Source organism: Siniperca chuatsi, linkage group LG22 (assembly GCF_020085105.1).
Source record: "Siniperca chuatsi isolate FFG_IHB_CAS linkage group LG22, ASM2008510v1, whole genome shotgun sequence".
In the NCBI taxonomy this organism is placed as follows: Eukaryota; Metazoa; Chordata; class Actinopteri; order Centrarchiformes; family Sinipercidae; genus Siniperca; species Siniperca chuatsi.
The window spans coordinates 17,015,294-17,035,688 of NC_058063.1; the positions used below are offsets into that span (position 1 = coordinate 17,015,294).

At 39.5% G+C, this 20,395-nt stretch overlaps 1 protein-coding gene across 1 annotated transcript; it reads left to right on the forward strand.

The window, feature by feature from the left end:
* The first annotated feature begins 58 nt into the window (after window positions 1-58).
* LOC122870692 lies at window positions 59-20,191 on the forward strand. The gene is made up of 15 exons (XM_044185055.1): window positions 59-250; window positions 1,875-2,356; window positions 3,425-3,616; window positions 4,084-4,179; window positions 7,396-7,629; window positions 8,943-9,090; window positions 10,127-10,153; window positions 11,131-11,665; window positions 14,322-14,387; window positions 15,530-16,523; window positions 17,232-17,327; window positions 17,464-17,694; window positions 18,340-18,487; window positions 18,618-18,644; window positions 18,739-20,191. Exons 1-15 carry the CDS (start codon window positions 244-246, stop codon window positions 19,290-19,292), a joined length of 3,837 nt encoding a protein of 1,278 aa, XP_044040990.1. The 5' UTR covers window positions 59-243; the 3' UTR covers window positions 19,293-20,191.
* Window positions 20,192-20,395: the final 204 nt, after the last annotated feature.

Below are 20,395 nucleotides of genomic sequence, written 5' to 3' on the forward strand. Positions count from 1 at the left end.
GATATTGAAAATGGAGAAAACACAGCACGTCCTGTGGTTTAAGGGCTTTGCATAACTACGCGGCAGAGCCATAGAAATCCGAGTGTGATAACGAAAGGAGGGCATGTGTGGAAGTCAGGGTGTGTCGCACTGAGAGTGGGAGGGCCACTTCAGGTCTCAGGAAGAGTGCAGCACCTGTCGGTGTGTGATTCATAGCAAAGTAAACGAAGTGAAGGACTGCACTGCTCCACGTCAGCGGAAAACATGCAGAGTAAGTTCTACTTTACCTAACATGATTTCATTAGTGATTATCTCTCTTTTCTTTTCTTTTTTTTTTAGACTGTAGAAAGTGTTATGTTTTGGGAATCTTTTGTTAAGTACAGTTTTCTGTAGAGCTTGTTATAAGAATAACGGACAGTGTTAACTGAAGTTGAACATACAAATCGACAAGAAAACATTTGTTTCAGTGCCGTATATTAATGAAGATTTACAGCTTAGTGCATATGTTTGTTTCGCTAGAAGAAAAATGATAAAAAGCTGATATGTTTGAAACAACTGCTCATGTTTTTGTTTTTGTTTGTTTTTTAGCTGACTTAATGTCCTGAAATGATGCTGCACTGGCTGCTATGTATAAATCTTGTCGAATTCAGTTCTCAGTGGCTGTTACGTAATAGAAAAAAACCCCAGAATAATCTACATTACTGTCGGCACATTTAATTACAAAAAAATTTAAAAAAAAAAATTTTACATTTATAAATACTGATTCTGTAACATCTAGTTCATTTGAATTAAACCAATTACGAGCTATTGAAGCCTAATTTAAAAAAAAAAACCTACAGCAGGGGCTGCTTGTCGAAGCTGGTTCGGTGTAAAGTTCCAGTGGGAGTTGCTGAAGCAGGTGCTGTAGGCTTGAAGGTCCTGAGTTTCTGCATTCCTCAGATAGTTTCTCACCCACCACTGGACAGAGTGACGCTCTTTAATACACTCCCTGCTTGTGTGAAAAAGGCTTTGTGTTCTCTGGTGCTGCATGTCAGATAACTTTTATGAAATTTGGGCTGAAAAAGTTGATTTCTCATCTTGTAGCTTTTCTAGTCAAACATCAGCTTCTTTTTGGGGGGTTTGAGGGTGCTCCAACAAAATCAGGGAGATGATAAAAGAGGCATTATGTCACTTAAACTTATAGTGCACTTTTCCTTCCTTGTTTCAGTACCTCAGATAAAACATTGAATGTGTTAAATTATCTGAACATAAACTACATCCTCACTTTATAATTTAACCAAAACACAAAGGGATTTTGAACATTTTACAGGTCATGATACAACCTCATCATACTAATCACTTTTTCTCTTCTCCTCTGTGACTCTTTATGACGTAACTCAAGTGCCAGAGGAACAATACCAGATTATAGCTGCGCACGCACTGACCTTTGACCCTGTAGTCAGACTGGGCAACACAGACACCATAATCCTCAGCCTATTTTTCTGTTTGCCTCAAAAGGTTTCCATCCAATATCTGCACATATAGCACGACTTACTGTCAGATTGCGCGCACAGAAAAAAGTCATTTTTAGTCAGATATTAAATCATGTTTTTCTAAATCTGCAAGTGCAACTGCTAAACTTCTGTCCTCAAATCCCTTCTCAGGCAGCTTCACAGCAATTCACACTTCAATTCATGTCTCATGACTCTGACATGACTGCTGTGCGATCTTAGTAACTCATACATGACATAAAGGTGAACGACCCTCTGACGGGTGGTGAGACACTTCGGAGGCCAAACAAATCCAGCAGTCATGATTTAGTATGTTTAGATGTGGAGTAGTTTGCCGATGTGGAAACATAACTTTGTGCATCGATCTATATCATGTCTCTCTCATTTCCTTCCTCTTTCTCCCAGGCATAAGCTCTCCGGGAGGCCGGGTCCTCTCTGAGGAGCAGTTCAGCTGCTCCATCTGTCTGGAGGTGTTCGTGGAGCCCGTCTCCACACCCTGCGGCCACAGCTTCTGCAAGGCCTGCCTGCAGGGCTACTGGAACCACAGCAAGAAGTTCACCTGCCCCATGTGCAAGAAGTGCTACTCCAGAAAACCTGAGATGAGTGTCAACAGGGTCCTGGCTGAAATCTCCACCCAGTTCCAGGGCCTGATGCTGGCCGGAGGAGCTGGAGGGGCCGGGGGAGCCGAGGCTGCCTCACGGGGATCCACACTGAATCTGAGCTCAGATACAGGTCCTGGGGCCTCTCCAGGGCTCGACACCGGGGAGTTTGCCCGGGCTGGGGAAGTCCCCTGTGATGCCTGCATTGGGAGGAAGTTAAAGGCCCTCAAGTCTTGTGTGAACTGTCCTGGGTCATTCTGTGACACCCACCTCAGACATCATAAAAAGGTCAGTTTTTGTCTTTTTTAGGATTGCTGCAAGGTAGAATATATCACTTTTCTTTCTCCTTGGCAATGCCTCTCTTTGTTCCCTATTGTTATTATTTAATTATTACTTTTATTGTATGATTTTTCTACTGTATTATTTATATACTTGAACCCAAAAGTTTACAGTATTCCCATTCAATTTAATATTATAATAATATATATATGTATTTTTTGGAGCTTCAAAGTAAAATGAAACACATTTTTTCCCACACCATTTGACAACATCACATACTGTGTATACTCTGCAGTTGCTTGTTACAGATGTAGTCAATTGTATATTCCATAATATATATCAAATATTATATGTTGATATATTTTAAATATTCAAAACAAAGATGCATTTTTAATGGTGCACGATTACATTAAATGTAAAATTATAGATGTCTTGTGCATAATTTTTGCATATATTTCCCTCTAATTCAGCATAATATATTGTATTTTGGTATTATTTGGTATCATTTGACTTTATGGAATCTTGAACTAGAATTTTAAACAACATTTTGTGGGATTGAAAAATGCTTTTCTGCACAACGCGAGTTTATGATGACGTACCTGTAGGGTAAAGGTTATGCCACACGATAGGTATTTTTTGTTTTTTATTTTTATTATGCAGTCCATGATGTCAAACCTGATAACCTGATTTAATGTTAATATTTAAACATCCAATATATAACTATGGTCATGTCAGGATTCCTGCTCACTCATTACTCTTTTAGATTACTGTCATCATCTCTGACTCTCATATACATTTTCTTGCTTTTATCTGTCTGAACATGCTTGTTTCAGCAGTGTTCAATGTTTATGCAGCTAAAATCCTCAGATCTTCCCAGTTCAGATATACTGCTACTACAAGCCACTTTGCAGATTTACTGAATGTACCCATGGTTAAGAGTCTTGTTCAGAGGCAAACCACCGGCAGCGGGTAGATTTCCAACCATGTCTGGGTATCCAAACCACAGTCCTGAGTTTGCTATTCTTACATTTGCCCATTCAAATTCATGCCTGTATTCCTTCATGCGCTAATTCCTAGGTGAAGACTCTGATGTCTCATCGTCTGATCGAACCCACTTTCCACCTGGAGGACAAGATCTGTAAGAAACACGATCGCCTTCTGGAGGTCTACTGCCGCACAGACCACACCTGCATCTGCACGGCCTGCGCCGAGACCTCTCACAAATCCCACGACATTGTCTCCACTGACCACGAGTGGAAGAAGAAGAAGGTGAGCTGTGGCCACCGTTTGTTAAGTAATGTTAGAATATGAGGAAAAAACAAATGCTGATAATACAACTCCCAGTTATTATCAGTCTTATTTTAAGAAAGGCCTGTAAAAAGAAAAGTAATTAGTATTTTTATCTTAATACAATACGCAAAAAACAATAAAAATACCAGATTAAAGTCCTATAATAATGATTCCATTTTGAATTAACCACATAATTTAATGGTGCCACATACAAACTTTCTTATGAAATTCTATTTTAACTAATTTGTTTGCAAAAATGTTTTTACAACTCAAAATTTTTTGGATTGATTGATAGGCTTTGTAGCAGCCTTAAAACCCTTCATATTTTTACACTATATGTATACATATATGCCTGACAGCTGCAAGGACGTTCATATGATTTCAGTTCTATAAAGCTGTGTCGATATTGATTTCAGTGAGCCACAATCCTGATTTCCTTCTTACAGAATAACGTGGGTAAGAAGAGGTCAGAACTCAAACATCTGATCAAGGAGAGATCCAAGAAACTGGACGAGATCAAACAATCCATCAAGGTCATCAAGGTGAGTCGGCTGAAGGCCAGTAAAAGACTAGTTAGGAATCAGGATCTAGCCTGTGTGTTATTAGAGCCCAGGCGATGACAAAACACAGCATGTTTGAAAGTTTTGGTGTCACTTTCCAGCTCTTTAAAGTACAGCACCAGTGCGAGTAACAGCTTTTTTTCACGCTGCCTACAGCTGCTATTTGATCAAATCCACATAAATAATGTTAAGGAATCATTTTGAATTTAAAATTGAACACATTTATTATTTACAGGATAAGCCTCTTGACATGCACCACCTTGTCTTCAAGAGTGCATAAAACACTGAGGACAAATTGTAAACAAAACAATAACAAAATCATTGTCATGACATTTATTTATAATTAAAAATGTGAACATAGGAAGCAAGAGGAACTTATGTATAAGAGAAAAGGATGGTTTTGATTAATCGTAAAAATGTTATGGATTTAATAGTAACAGTAAATTATTCCAATTAATGGGAGCCTTAAAAATGCTTCTGCAGAGACTGAGGGAACAGAGATACACTGACATATATATGACTGTAAAAATTTAACACAAACCAATGAAATTTTCTTCTGGCATTTAAAGACAGCAAATTAAGAGCCTCATACATATTACAATGATGGGTATTTCAAATTAACTATTAAATAACATTTTAAAGGTTAAAAAAAAGGGTATGTGGTATAATGATGCACAATATCAGCTAATCCAAAAATAGGTAGCAACAACTGGGTCACAATTGGTTAACAATTTTATTATCAGTCTTCTAATTTAGAGTGAATCAGTACTTTGCCATGTAAGTTGATTTTGAACATTCATGTCATGTGTTTTGAAGTCTGTGTTGATCAGGCAGTCTGTTGTGTTGCTGTTGTGCTCGTCCCTCATGTACTGTATGTTAAATATTTGCCCAGACTTCTCTAATGTACCGCTCCTCGTGCTGAAGCTCTAAAGCTTTATTTGCACTTCAAGCGGCACTCTGATCCAGGCAAGCTTACAAAATGTGAGCAGACTGTTGCTCAAGGGTACTTTGACAAGACACACAGCTGTTTATGGGGTGATATTTCATTTGCAGATCACCCACCATACTGTAGATGTACTTTGTTAGAAAATCTGCAGCACATTTGGTCAGGACTTTGCCCACATCTTTCTCGTACCTCTCGTGCTCTGTGGCAGTGGAGAGGGCGGCCTGCTAATGCAGTTTGTTTTTCTCTTACGTACACAGACTCAGATATGTGTCTCAGACTGTTCAACCGGTGTGACCAGCGCAAACATTTCCCTTTAGTTCCCCACACCCTGGTTTTACCTACAGCCTCATTCCAGTAAAAGCCACCTTGAGGATAAGAAATGAAAATGTGAAGGATTACTCGCTTGTGTTCATATAAATTAAAGGATTGTAATTGTAGTTAAAAAATGACTGAAATGTTATTGGGGTTTTGAATGGTTTTTCACAACAATCCAATATGTGTGTATGTAAATGAACAATGTGCTGATTTTAGCTAAATTTCTTTTTCTTTAGCAAAACTTCCCAGGTTCAGTGCTGCTCTTGGTTTCCTGCTTGCTGACATTTTTATCTACTTTTATAAATACAATGAGGATTCAGTTACCATAGGGTTGAATATCAGGATGTCTCTGTGTGTGTACTGTACAAACACAGGACTGCACACGTGCATGTTGCTGTGTGTGGGTTCAACTGATGCTACTGATAGACTGGGAGATAAAGACACTGACGCATCACTGGATTTTTTTTAAATTTTATTTTAAAGAGGAATCGTGCACAGGAGTGAGCAAAATAAACTTATATAAACAAAAATAAACGTACTATATTAAGGAATAAATGAAAAACATAAACCTCTTTATACAGTTGAATTACAGTATAATTTTGCTTATTTGTCTGATAATAAAAACATAACTGGAGATTGGAGAGTAATATTGAAACCTATGAAGGGTAAGTTTTACCAAGAAAAGCTGTAGTTTCCTACGATCGGCTTGGGGAAGTCGTACTGTAACCTGTTAGTCCAGTTGTACAAGCGGCCGACAAACACTTTGTGAGTCACTCGGAAAACAATAGATAAAATGAGCTGTCATTACAGAAAGAGTTGAAGAGTTAAAGAGCGAAGAGAGAGACATTGGGAACATTGTAGACAGCAGACAATTTAAGGCAAGGCAAATTTATTTGTATCACACCTTCAACAACAAGGCAATTCAAAGTGATTTTGTACATAAGACATAAAAATGCATTAAGACAGGATATAAAAGAAAAATTAGGTGATATAAAAAGGCACATTTAAATAAGATTTAAAAAGAATAAAATAATATAGCAGATAAAAATAAGATTATATAAAATTAAAATTAAACCAGGGAATAAAAATAACAGTGTGGTTACAGCACATCGCCTATAATGAATGGTTCCAAATTTAATTTCATAAAAGGCAGCGGCAAACAAAAGAACTTAGAGTTGGAGCAGACCTCAAGCTTTCTGGGAGTTTGTTCCAGATATGAAACTACATCCCTCTCTTATCAGCTTAATTAAATGGAACAATAAATAGAGACATTAAAATAAAATATAAGTTACAAGATAAGATGAAATAACAGCTTTCTCATGGGAAGCAGGAAGTAGTTAGTTCATCTAGGAAAAGTGGAAACTGATTTGATTAAAAAGATAATGCAAATTTTCCTTCAAACTGTCTAAAACTATAGGTGCAGCAGTAGAGGCTGAACTATTTTGACTTTTAGTCAATACTATAGATCACACTTTTAAAAAAGTGCTCAATCCTACATTTCCCACAATGCAACTAATTTAATATTTTCCTTAGACTCTCTCTCTCTGCCTGGTAAATGCCCCCATTTTTTTCAAACTCCGCACCTCAAGATTGTAATGCAGGGTTTCTGTTATAAATTTGTAGTCTTCCAGCCCAAGCTGAGATAACCCTGATGACATCGTTGTGACATCATTAGGGTTATTTTCTTAGACTTTATACAATATAATACACAGACTTTGTAGTACTCCCAACCTGACCTTTAGTGTACAGATAGCTGCCAATTATTAAGTAATCAAGCAAATTTGGCTAACTACTTTGAACTCGGTCTCGGGGAGGATTTGATTTATCTGGACTCCCTTTTGAGTTGATCTTAACTTGAATTTGCTTGAACTTGCACTCGACTAACGGTAGTTTTGACATTATTCACGTTCACTTACCCCATGTCCCCTCCGTTGCAGGCCAGCGCTCAGAAGGAGTTGGAGGAGAGCTGGCAGGTGTACGCGGAGCTGCAGCATATGGTGGAGCAGAGTCAGGCGGAGTTGGTGGAGCTGATCGCCACGAGGCAGCGTGAGGCTGAGCGTCACGCTCAGGAACTTGCCCGAGGTTTGGAGAACGAACTCAGCCAGCTGAGGAGGAGGAGCATCGAGCTGGAAGCTTATGCACAGACCCAGGACAAAGTGGTCTTCCTGCAGGTAGAACAAGCGCTCAAGTGACATGACACACCCTGTGGCAGCCATGTTGGAGGTCCAGCTCTTGAGAAACTAGTTTTAGTTGTTTACTAAAAAAATTTTAAGGATCAAATATGTTTTTATGTTCAGATGGTATACTCAGCTTTGATTTAAAGAACACATTTCATATATGAAAACGTCATAAATGTCATAAATATAAAAAGCTTTTAAAAGATTTCTTAGTTAATTTTTTAATGACTGTTGTTGTCATTTTGTAACAACAGGAAATGATGCAAGATGCTTTTGAGAATTTCAAAATAATACATTTTGTTGTTTGTCAGCTGTCACCAGAGCCACATTTGCACAACCCTCCACAATGCCCCACTTTTCTGCAGCTTTCGGTGTAGTTCTTCCATTTCTGTTCCATTCCATTTCTTTCATTACTATTGATGATCAATATTTTAAATCAAGACCAAACTCCAACTGCAATTTAAAAAATGCATGCTGGCCCTTTAAGTATGACTTCATTAGTCATTTTTCCAGTGTGTAGCCTACATACACAAAACACATTTAATATGCATCTAGAACACAGCAAGGGAGCTAATTAGTTAAAAGGCTAAGGCCTTAAGACATAGCAGTGTAAGCTGCTGTACTTACAGTAAAGGATATCTGAAAGATATCTACCATAACAGTCTTTATACTGTTAACAATGTCACCAACCAAGATGGAGAATTTTTTATTTTTTATATTTATATCTCTTTTTCTATTGTCATTATTTATCCAAATGATATACACACAACCAATTATCCAGTGGACCCCCCATGGTTGCACCAGCTGTAGTTGCTCGGAGATTCGTGACACAACATCAAAAGCCTCTATGAACAGAGCCAGCTGTTATGGAAGTTCCCCCTTGTGCATTTATCCTGGACTGTTTACGTAGATAAAATGTTGATTTTCTCTCATGAAAGACGTCTTTGAAGTTACTAGTTTAGAATTTTTCCAGATAGTAGGAGGGGAAGCAAAGGCACATAGCCACACATGCTCAAACACAGTGTTTGTAAGAGCAAAGTTGAGAGTATGCAGACAAATACATTCACTGTTCTGTAACTGTAACCCCCCTCTGATATAAATTAGCTTATCTGGATAAAACCCAAACCTTTTTTGTAGAGTGCTCTGTGCTGGTTATTTGTATAGAGATAAATCAGTGAGATTTGTTTGGAGCTCTCTATCAGAGTCATATTTAGTGTGTTCTTTTCACTGCAAAGACTTTCTCCTGAGGCATCCTTACATTTTTAATTTCATCTTACCTTGCATAAATTTGCTTCCATTTCCTGTAGAATCTTGGGACACTGTCGCCCCCACCCGAGCCCACTGATTGGTCAGCGGTCAGCATCAACACTGACCTCTACCTGGGAACCATCCGCTCATCCGTCAGCAGCCTTATCGACAAATTCCAGGAGGAGCTCAAAAGGCTGTACGGGAAAGGTGAGGGCAGCTAGCCGAAGCTAATTTCTCGCTCTTTAATGATAAAACATGGTGATTTTGTAAAGAATACATTGATTTTTCGAAGATTCACTGTTTCAAGAAATAAAATAAGTAAATAAACAGGAATTTATCTGTAAGATATTGACAATGCACAGGTTTCCATGATAAACTGACATATACTGAATGCTATGCTACAAGGGAAACAGGACATTACATACCATGTCAATAGACAGTGCATGACCTACATGCATGACTAATACACAGAGCTGGACAAATAAAAAGAAATGCCTCATATTAATGTAGTCACATTCAACAATACCACAAAACTCTGGCTGTAGCTCTCCTGTATTTCGTCCATCCCCTGTATAAGAAAATGTCACACATTTTTTAATAAATTAGTTGGAAATTAGATAAACTAACATATTGTCATGTTTTATTTGATTTGTTCAAAGTGCAAAGATCTGGTGGGAAAAGTCTTCCAAATGCTTATAGTGATGTACAGTATTTTGTATTCTACATGTACTGTATACTTTCAAAATAAGTAAACTGCAGGAAACTAAACTAGTTCTACAACTTTTGGTGCTTTTTTGGTGTCTCTATCAATGGAAAATCAGTCACACCCAACATGCTGTGCTGGGTGCCTTTGTGGATTATCTATGCAAAGTTACAGTAAAATCCATCCTTCCTTGTCTAATACCAACCACACTTCCTGTGCAAAATTCAAATCAGGGATATGTAGGTCACTGTACGAGGACTTTGAAATAGAAAAGTGACTCATCATTGCACCAACCACCCCCCAACATTCACACATACAAGATGGTCGGACAGATGGAGATGGTGTTGATGCCACAGTTCACCCACTTGGAATCAGTGCAGAGGCAGCAGCGGAGAGCTGACTGACAGCAGCACATGTCTTGAGCATTTACAGCTCTGGATAGATCTACATGTTTACCACCCACACGTGCCATCTGCTTTGACTTTGACTCTTTGACTGAATGACTTGCTGACTCGGTCTCTCTCTCTCTCTCTTTCTCAGAGCTCCGGAAGGTACAGAACTATTCAAGTGAGTAAGACCTTAAATTGTCAGCTTGGTGATCAGTAGTTCACACTTGTTTGGGGCATAGTCGTGACTCTTCTTATCGGAGATTTTTGAAGAGAGCGAGAGTTTTGGACAATCTTGAGCAGTGCTCAAGCTTACCAAAGCTAACCAAAGCTTAATATGATGTTCAGTTCTACAAATTGTCCACAAGATAGCGCCACTAACTCAATCGAGGGGGCATGCAGCCAGTTTAAGTGTAAAGTTCACTGTCACAACTTTGTGTACATTTACTCAAACACTGTACTTGAGTGCAGTTTCGAGGTACTTTACTTGAGCACTTTCACTGTATGTTACTTTATACTTCTACTCCGCTATAGTATTTCAGATGGAAATATTGTACCTTTTTATAATAGAATTAATTATAAGAAGTAAAAAAAATCCTTTGGGACTTCGGGGTCTCCCAAATTTAACACTCTGAACAAGGCCATCCAGCACTTTTATGTTCGATACTTTAAGTACATTTGACTGATAATATTTGTATTATTTTACTAAAGTAGGATTTTGAGTGCAGGACTTTAACTTGTATTTTTACATTATGGTATTGCTACTTTTACTTAAGTAATCTATCTACGTACTTCTTCCACCACTGCAACTTTGTTTTGGGTGAAATTTAGTGACACACTCCTTAGGACAGCATTAGTTTGAGTCCATATCATCAAATAAATAGTGATGAAATTTAAAGTGTGAACCAGAACAGGGACATTTCTGACAGTCATGATGAATTTGGGGGGGAAATTAAGGTTACTATAAAGGCCCTTTGTTTATGCCAAAAGCCAACTTTAGAAGGAGCTCATTCTTATACATGCAATGTCTTTTTCACTGTTGCGTCAAACAGACATGTTCAGGCATAGAAAATCCATTATTGGGATAGTAGAGATGTCATTATATAACAAGGAACTCTTCTCCCAACCTCTTATTCTGCTCTGCTCTGTCCTGTCCAGGTGAAGTGATTTTGGACCCTGCCACAGCCCAGAGGAACCTGGTTGTGTCAGATGACGGTCGCCAGGTGAGATATGAAGAGCGCAGAACCTCCCACTCTGAGGGTCCGAAGCGCTTCAGCCCCGCCCTCTTCGTCCTGGGCCGTGAGGGTCTCACCTCTGGGCGACACTACTGGGAGGTAGACGTGGGGCGCAAGACGGCCTGGACGCTTGGTGTGGCTGGCGCCTCAGCCCGCCGCAAGGGTGAGATTAAGCTGAGTCCTGAGGGGGGATACTGGTGCCTGTGGCTGAAGAACGGGGAGGTGAAGGCTTTGGCATCGCCCCGCCTGCCTCTACTGTTGCCGTCCCAAATGAGTAAAGTGGGAATCTTCCTGGATTATGAAGGAGGCCAGATTTCTTTCTATGATGTGAAGGCTCGTCTGCATCTCTACAGCTTCTTCGATACCTTTAATGACAGTCTGTACCCAATCTTCAGTCCATGTCTCGTGCAGGAGGGGAAGAACTCTTTTCCTCTCATTATAACCCCTGTTAAACACACCTAAGACTGAAAAGCCTAGCAAGTCAGTCAGATATAGGTTAAACTTTTAGAACATCTTCAGGACAAAAAAAGTTTTGTGCAAAGTGCAGATACTTTTTGTTTTTCATTTTGAACAGGTGATTTGGTCCTAAAATATGAATCTCTTCTCAGTGAGCCAACTTTCTGATGTGATGTTTTACTTGTTTGCCAAGCACTTTACCTCAAACAACTTTCAGTCTAATGAAATAAAAACAAAACAAGTCATTTTGTATATTACAACTAACCATTACAACACTTTCTCATCATATGTGCAGGTTATTGCATTTGCTCAAGTAAAATCAGGTTCAACACAGATCCTATAAAGGCTGCTGACCCACAGAGTGACTGTCAATGCAATAAAATGAAAGCAAGCATTGTGTCGCCAGTGTGTGTTTGGGTCAGAGGAAACCAAAATGTAACATGGATGGTACTTTAATAACTGACTACATATTACAGAAATGAAATGTATATACAATTTGCTATTTTGTTACTCAAAAGTAGCTTTATACTGTATACTCTTATCTCAAATTGTACATAAAATAAACTACGGCTATCTGGGTGTAAAAACATGTGAAGGACGAGACCAAATTTGACCTGTTGTTCTTACTTTTTGCAGCCCTGGTTCAGTTAGATGTGTTAAGAAGATTGCGTTTGAGTAATGCTGTACTTCTGGCACTTTCCCTACTGTGTAAGTCTTTGTTTGACTGTAACTTTAAGGCTTTGGAGACTTTACAGATTAAAGCAATGAAGTTAAATAGATGTACATTTAATGTCTAGAGGTTTAGGCTTGCATTGGTGACCAAATTAGAGATTTTTGTACATTCTGTAGGACTATGACATTGTTTGCAATGGGCATTTTTTTTAAACTTAATGTTGACCCAGGATTGTTTCAAGGACCATGATACTATGTTCTGTATTTTAAACATTTGCTTATGTACCTTCTTTCTGAACTTGTTCATTAAAGATAAATCACAAACAAATACAGAATTTAATATATATATATTTATTTTGAACTAGTGAGGGAAGGAGGGATTTGTCTTTTAGCTTGTTCCTATCCAAAGGTTTTAGCTCCTAAACAGGCTCATGAGAGGCTGCTGGAGCTAAAAAAATATTTAATTGTCCTCCTTAAAGCTGCACTAATCAACATTTTTATATTAACAATGGATCAAAAAGTATATGTAATGTGAAAGTGACAAACCCGCAGAGAATGATCACCCAATTCTGTAGTTCCCCTCAGCCTTATGGAGCATTTTCGGTTCTTTCAGCTCAGTGCCTTGGCTTTACGGCCCACAACTGTGCTGTTTTTGTTCACTCTCAGCACTATAATCAGCTTTATTTCCAGCTACAGCAATGACAGACAGTCATTGTCAGTGTCTAGCTGGTGAACATAGCGGAGCATTTAAAAGCTGAGCCAGATGTTGGTGGAAACAAAACAGCTAAAATGAGAGTCAATATTGGATTTACATCTGTCCATAACCACAATGCTAATAATGCTCCATGTCTGCTGGATATGTAAATAAGCCATTGTTTGCTAACAAGTTTGTCCAACCTATAAGAATAGTTTCATATTTTGGGAAATATACCTATTCACTTTCTTGCCAAGCTTTAGATGAGAAGATCAATATCACTCTCATGTCTGTAAACATGAAGCTACAGCCAACAACCGGTTAGCTTAGCTTAGCTTCTCCCTGGAAGCAGGGAGAAACAGCTAGCCTCTGTCCAAAGGTAACAACATCTGCCTGCCACCATCCCTAAAGCTCACTGATTGGTTCTCTTGTTTGTTGAGTATATATCGATGTGTAGAAATGTCAATTTGTGATTTTGTAGGCTACGGGGGGTTATGTGCCACACTATTTCTTGGCCTTGCAAAGTGACTTCCTGGACTATTGTGGTCGCCAGGCAACCAGCTGAGACTCCAGGACATGTATATATGTGCGTTTTAAAGGTATTAGAAGATATTTTTTACCCTTGGAAAGAGCCAGGCTAGCTGTTTCCCGTCTTTATGCTAAGCAAAGCAGTTAATCAATTTATTATTTGAAATATGTAGTTTAGTGAAGAAAAAGAGAAAATAACAAGACAAGACAAGACAATAAAATAAGATAACAAAGCCTTTCAGAGATTTGCCATTGCACAAAGAGTGCTTGTGTTTGTGAGATAAATTTATTTAACTAATTTGTGGCTTGTATGAGACTCTGATTTGTGAACCTCCAAACAGATTAAAGCCAAAATGTAGAATTATTTGCCACACCTGCAGTAGGTGGACAAAATAGCACCTTACAATACATTAAAGTAGCCCTGCAATACCAAATTAGTGAAGGTCAGAATGTTTTTATTGACAATACAAATGACAAAAATCACAGATTGTGCCTTTAACAAAACCAAACCATAATGGACTTTACCAAACTGGAATTTCCTGTAGTGGTGCAAGGCTGCTGCACTGTTTGTCTTTTGTTGTTCCCCTGTTTGACCCAAGCTGGACTGCTGGTGTTCTCTGAAGGGTTAAAGGCATTCCTCCTGGAGCTCTGAGTGCCATGGCCAGGGAGTATAAATTTGTATCTAGGGTAAAATGAGAGGGAGGCGGGGAGGGGGGTATATTTTAGGTCTGAGGTGTGTGTGTGTGTTGCGGGGGTTGTTGGAGGTGGCAGTGGCTACTGCCTGTCTCATGTGTCAGTGTACAGTGGAGCCTTGAGGCAGCTGCTCTCTGGTAAGTGTCCCTATATCTCTGCTTTTTCTGACGGCCCTCGTCCTCTCCTGCGTTTTCATTTCTATAATGTTACATCTGCTTCTCTGTGCACCACTAGGTCTCTTATGGGAGTGTTGTTTAGATTTTGGATTCTTTTTTATTACTGTTTGGCTGTTTAAGAGCTGTGACCTCAGCAAAAACCTCATTAAAACAAAATTCAAGAAAAGACTTCAATCATGGCTACAAGTTTTTGTTATTTGAGGCACATGGTGTTTCCATGTCAAGCAGGGAAGCAATGCAAGATAGATCACTGACTCGACCAATATTTCTGGAAAGATGTTAATCTGGTCTGCCATGAATACTTAGGCGTCAACCAGAGAGCTGCTTGTGTTAAAAGTCAAACACACTTAGAGCTTCACAGACACTCTGCCAGTGTACAAGCTAATTAAACAAGCATGATATATTTAGAAGTTCAAATAACTACACAAATGTCTTGTTTAAAAAGCAAGTCTGAATCAATATAAAATCATTTGTGGTAGCCAATATTAGCAGCAGATATTAGCATGTCACAAATATATTGGTAGTGGCATATATGTTGGCTGATAATTATGAAGAATTTGCAGTAAATGCCAAAAATATGTTGAAGAAGAAACTTTAAAACAGTGTTGCCATTACATAGTTATTCCACCAGAGAGCACAGAGAAGTTTATTTTTCAACTGTGAAATGTCCCCCCAGTATATATCTTGGTCTAAATATAAGGGATTCTTATCAGAAATGTTTGCATATGTCATCTGTTTATATTAAAATTGAATATCAGTCTATCAGATTTTTTAAACTGTCAAATATCGATATAGATTAGCCTAAAACATCTAGTATGGGTCACGCTCAAGAAACTTAAAAAAGAATAAAACAAACAAAATAAACACAAAGTCTGCCAACACTCCCCCAAGACTCACAGGGGCTCATTTATTACAAAAAAAAGAAAAAAGTTTGACTTAATCCAATGGTATAAAACCTTGAATTGACAGAACCTATATTTTCAAATCTTTGGTTTGAATTTGTAATGATAAATGAGTCCCATCATGCTTTGCTTAGTAGAGTTGCATGAGAATGACCCCAAATAAAGTCACGCCATCTAACCCTAGCGACCTCAATATCACAGCAGGTTTGATGCCCCGTTCAGAGGCCGGTTGCTTGCTCTGAAAATGACCCTGCCTCTCCGCCGTGCAGGAATGGCCACCACTGGCAACCTTTCTGAAGAGCAGGTACACTGCTCCATCTGTCTCGACGTCTTTACCAACCCCGTGTCCATCCCCTGCGGACACAACTTCTGCCAGAGCTGCATCCTGGGATACTGGAAAACCAGCCCTTTGTACCAGTGTCCTATGTGTAAGAAGTCTTTCTATAAAAGGCCTGATATTAGCATTAACACTGTCCTGAGGGAAATTGCAGAGCAGTTCAAGGAGATCAGGGTTAGAAGTGTGGAAGGGACGGTGAGCGAGGAAGAGGAAAAGAAGTGGACAATGGAAAGAAGGAAGAAGGAGGATGAGGAAAGGCTTTTGGAGAAAGATCAGAAGCAGCAGCTTCTGGAGGAGCTGAAGCAGAAGCAAGAGGAGGAGAGGAGAAAGAAAAAAAAAACAGGAGACAAAAAGCCACTACAAGACGAGTTACCACCGCTGATCCCCCCAGAGTCAGCACCCAAAACCTCTCCTCCACCGTCACCCCAAGCCACAGCTCAGGGGCCGCCACCTTCTCCGCTGCCCCAAACATCACCTCCACCCTCACCTCAAATCCCTGCTTCTCCAGCTCCTCAAACCTCACCTTCACCTCCCTCCTCTTCACTCCCGCCTCCTTCCTGGGAGGAGGTCCTCTGTGATGTCTGCCTGGGGGAAGGCAGGCCAAAAGCAGTCAAATCCTGCCTTGTGTGTCTGACTTCCTACTGCGAGGAGCACCTGAAATCTCATTCCACCAGGTTCACCAAGCACAAGCTGATAGAGCCTGTTGCCAACATGGAGGACAGGATGTGTCCGAAGCATGAAAGGCTCCTGGAGCTGTTCTGTAAGAAGGATCAGACCTGTGTGTGCGTGCTCTGTACTGAGACGGACCACAGGGCGCACTACACCGTCCCTGTGGAGAGAGAATGGACAGAGAAAAAGGTGAGACGGCTCAAAAATAAATATCTGTCATAGGTAGAGCAGCTTTCATGGTAGAAACCTCATTGGAGGAGTTAAACCTCAATTGAGAGAGCCAGATGTATGAACTGTATACAGACAGCTCTTTCCCAATAAAGCTTCCACACAGTTTCTGACAGTAATCAACGAGACATTCAAAGTGTTGTCACATAAGGCAATAACACAGGTTGAAACAAAAGAGCAAGTAACTTGTAACTAATGCATAATCACATATTCGACAACAACAGATACACATTCTGTATATCTTGAGATGAAATTACATCACAATCATAAAAAGGTCGTGCTATCATCTGCTTGCTGACACATTTTTCAGTGGTAGAAGAGAGCCCAGGTTGTCTGGTGACATCTGACCAGCAACAAGTAAAGAAGGCAAGTAGTGAGGGGGGAGATTATGTATTGTTATCTTCAGTGTTGGGCAGTAATGTGGTTACTTTTTGTACTTTTGAGTGGTGTAAGGGATAACAATTTGAAATTCAGCAATTACATTAGTCTACAGCCGCTAACTCCAGTAACGCTCCGTTACTTTGACATTTAGGGGTTAGCCTGCTAGCGGCCTTACCGGGAGTTAGATGGTGGGTTGATATCAGTTTGGTCCCTCTGTGTTCAGTAAATCCCTTCAAACTGTAGGTCTGTCTGCTTTAAAAAAAAATCATGTGAAATCATGTCTTGCAGGCGCAGCTGAAGAGGACAGAAATAGACGTCCAGCAGATGATCCAGGACAGAGTGAAAAAGGTGGAGGAGATCAAACACTCTGTGGAACTAACCAAAGTGAGTCCCCCTGAGATTAAATATAGACTGCTGTCACAGAGCTTGCTGGTACATTAAAGTTCTAATACCGTCAGTAAATGCCTTTCCACAAAGATTATTATCCAGCATAGATTTGTGTATTTTGTCTGTATTGTAGGCCAGTGCTCAGAGAGAGATCGAGGAAAGCATGCAGGTCTTCTCAGAGCTGGTGCGCTCCATCCAGAGGACTGAGGCCGAGCTGGTTTTGTCCATAGAGGAGAAGCAGAGGCAGACGGAGAGGTGGGCTGAAGGCTTCATCGCTGAACTGGAGCAAGAAATCGCTGAGCTTAAGAAAAGGAACGCAGACTTGGAGAACGTGGCTCGGACTGACCACATTCATTTCTTAAAGGTGGGAGAGCATTTAGTTTAAAAGTTGGAGATCACTTTAAAGTTATATGCAAATTTGCTATCTGGATTTTTACCCTAAAAGGTTTTTTAAGGTGTAGATCTCAATTTCAAATTCTAATCCATCCATGATTGAGATGTTTGGCATCTCTATTTCCTGCTAGGAGTAACATTTTTGGGAGTGCTTCTCCAATTAAGACTAGACCCTCTTGCAAAGAGGAGAGTATCTGTTTTTTGGTGTGTTTTTTTTCCTCCATTATTCCATTGGCTTTTTTTACACCATTTACTTTGGCAGGAAAAACAGAGACTTTACATTATTTGTGCTGTAACAACAGTGCCCTCTTCCGGTTCTGAAGTGTAATGCAATCCAAAAGCACATGATTTAAAATACACTGTAGACTGGAGGCTGCCAATCATTTTGCAAATACTTGTTTATAAAATAGATACATTTAACATGTGTGTGATCAGAAGTGGTTTAAGAGACTGAAGACTCAATCCAAAAGAACAAAACCTTCCTGATAATTATTACTTAAAGTTTTGTAAACAAATATGATTACAGCCTTACAAAATCTGCATTCAAATTGCGGATATACTATTGTGTTAACTAACTTGTTTTTTAAGTCATTTCTTGTGCTCTATCTCTCTGTAGAGCTTTCCAGCCCTTAGCACTCCTCCTTCTGTCAAAGACTGGTCTGAGACCAGTGTTCCCACTGACATGTGTGTAGGTATGATCAGGCGATCTGTGTCCAAACTGGAGGCAATGTTAAATGAAATAATTGGCAAACTGGCTGAAAGTGGTAAGATTTCCTTTAACATTATACATTATAACAAATATATACTTCAAATGTTTCTGTTCATTTTGGTTTTAAATTGAGAGCATCACCAGAATAAGTATGTTAAGAAAATGTTGTCTTTTGTTTTTTATAGAGATCAAAAAGATTCTGAAATATGCAGGTAAAACTTTTTTTTTTTCATTTGGTTTGATCTTTTCATCATCTCGAAACTCTCCAACAAAATAAATCTTTCATTATGGCTTGTGTTTCTGCAGTGGACGTCACTCTGGACCCTGACTCAGCCAACCCGTGGTTACAGCTTTCTCAGGACAGACATCAGGTGAGACACCTGGGTGCATGGCAGGACCTCCCAGACCACCCTGATCGCTTTGACACAGTGGTCATTGTCCTGGGCAGCGAGGGCTTCACCTCAGGGAGACATTACTGGGAGGTTCAGGTGGGGGACAAGGATGACTGGTACCTGGGCGTGGCCAGGTCTTCTGTCAACAGAAAGGGCAGGATCTCTGTAAGCACTGCACAAGGCTACTGGGCTTTGGCCATGAAGAAAGGCCAGGGGTACAGGGTGTCAACATCCCCGCCAATACTGCTCTCCCTCAACCCCAAACCCAAGCGAGTGGGTGTGTACGTGGACTACGAGGAGGGACAAGTGTCCTTTTATGACGTGAGGGCTCGGACCCATATTTACACATTCAAAGATACGTTCATGGAGAAGATCTTGCCCTTTTTCTACCTGTACTGTTGCGACAAAGCCTCTGATACCATAGTGATCTGTCCTGTGAGTGAGAAAAGCCTGATCAAGCAAAGCTAAGGACAAAGTTTGACAGTAAAAACAGCACTGAAAAGCTCTTATGAAAATGAAAACTGACTGTATTTTGTTGTAGCCATACCTGTTTTGATGAAATCCTGTATTTTATGTTTTATGTATATTTATTACCTGTATAGTGTATCTCAACAAATATATTAATTGTACACCTTATGTATTCATATCAGCTTATTGAAGTTCCACAAAGCCTTAAAAGGATAGTTCGACATTTTGGGAAAAACACTTATTCACTTTCTTGCAGAGGGTTAGATAAGAAGATCGATACCACTCTTATGTCTGTACACTAAATATAAAGCTAGAGCTAGCAGGTGGTTAGCCTAGCTTAACATAAAGACTGGGAGCAGAGAGAACGCAGCTACGCTGGCCCTGTCCAGAGGTAAAAAAAATCTTTTTACCTGCACCTCTAAAACTCCCTAATTAAAGTTTGACATTTTGGGAAATAAGTCTTTGTGCTTTCTTACAGAGAGTTACACTTATTAATTTTCTTGCCAAGGGTTAGATAAGAAGACTGATTAAACAAATATGATATAACTTGTTAATTAGTGAACTGTTGGTAAGCAGATTTACCACTGGACAGAGCCAGGCTAACCCCTGTTTCCAGTCTATACGCTAAGCTAAGCTAACCGGCTGCTTCATATTTAGCATACAGACATGACAGTGGTATTGATCTTCTCATAAAACTCACCAAGAACGCGAATAAGCGTATTTCCTAAAATGAACTATTCCTTTAAATGCACAACGTCAAAAAATCAAAAGAAGGTGTAGTTTTTAGATCTGATTTCATGTTTGCATGTTGATTTCTGAATTACGTGTGACTGATGCAGCAAAGATTGTATGCTAAAGTATGTTTATGATTTATAACAATAAATGCTCTCTAAAATATTCCCAAATGTCTTTTACTGGCTTCATGGACTTCTGGGAAATACTGTTAAGTTTCATTTCAGCAAAGTCATGTCACTTGACCACACCCACTAACACTACCACACTAGCGTCTCAGGGCTCCTCTCTTTCCATTTCCATGTAGGAGATGATGAGAATTGAATTGTTTGTATAATTATTGTGTATATAGTCTTTGCAAGTGAGAGACA

Excerpts from the sequence above, each read along its gene's own strand:
- LOC122870692 (XM_044185055.1), top strand. Across the intron at positions 4,180-7,395 it reads AATCCATCAAGGTCATCAAG|GCCAGCGCTCAGAAGGAGTT; the intron begins GTGAGTCGGCTG and ends CCTCCGTTGCAG. Across the intron at positions 17,695-18,339 it reads ACCACATTCATTTCTTAAAG|AGCTTTCCAGCCCTTAGCAC; the intron begins GTGGGAGAGCAT and ends ATCTCTCTGTAG.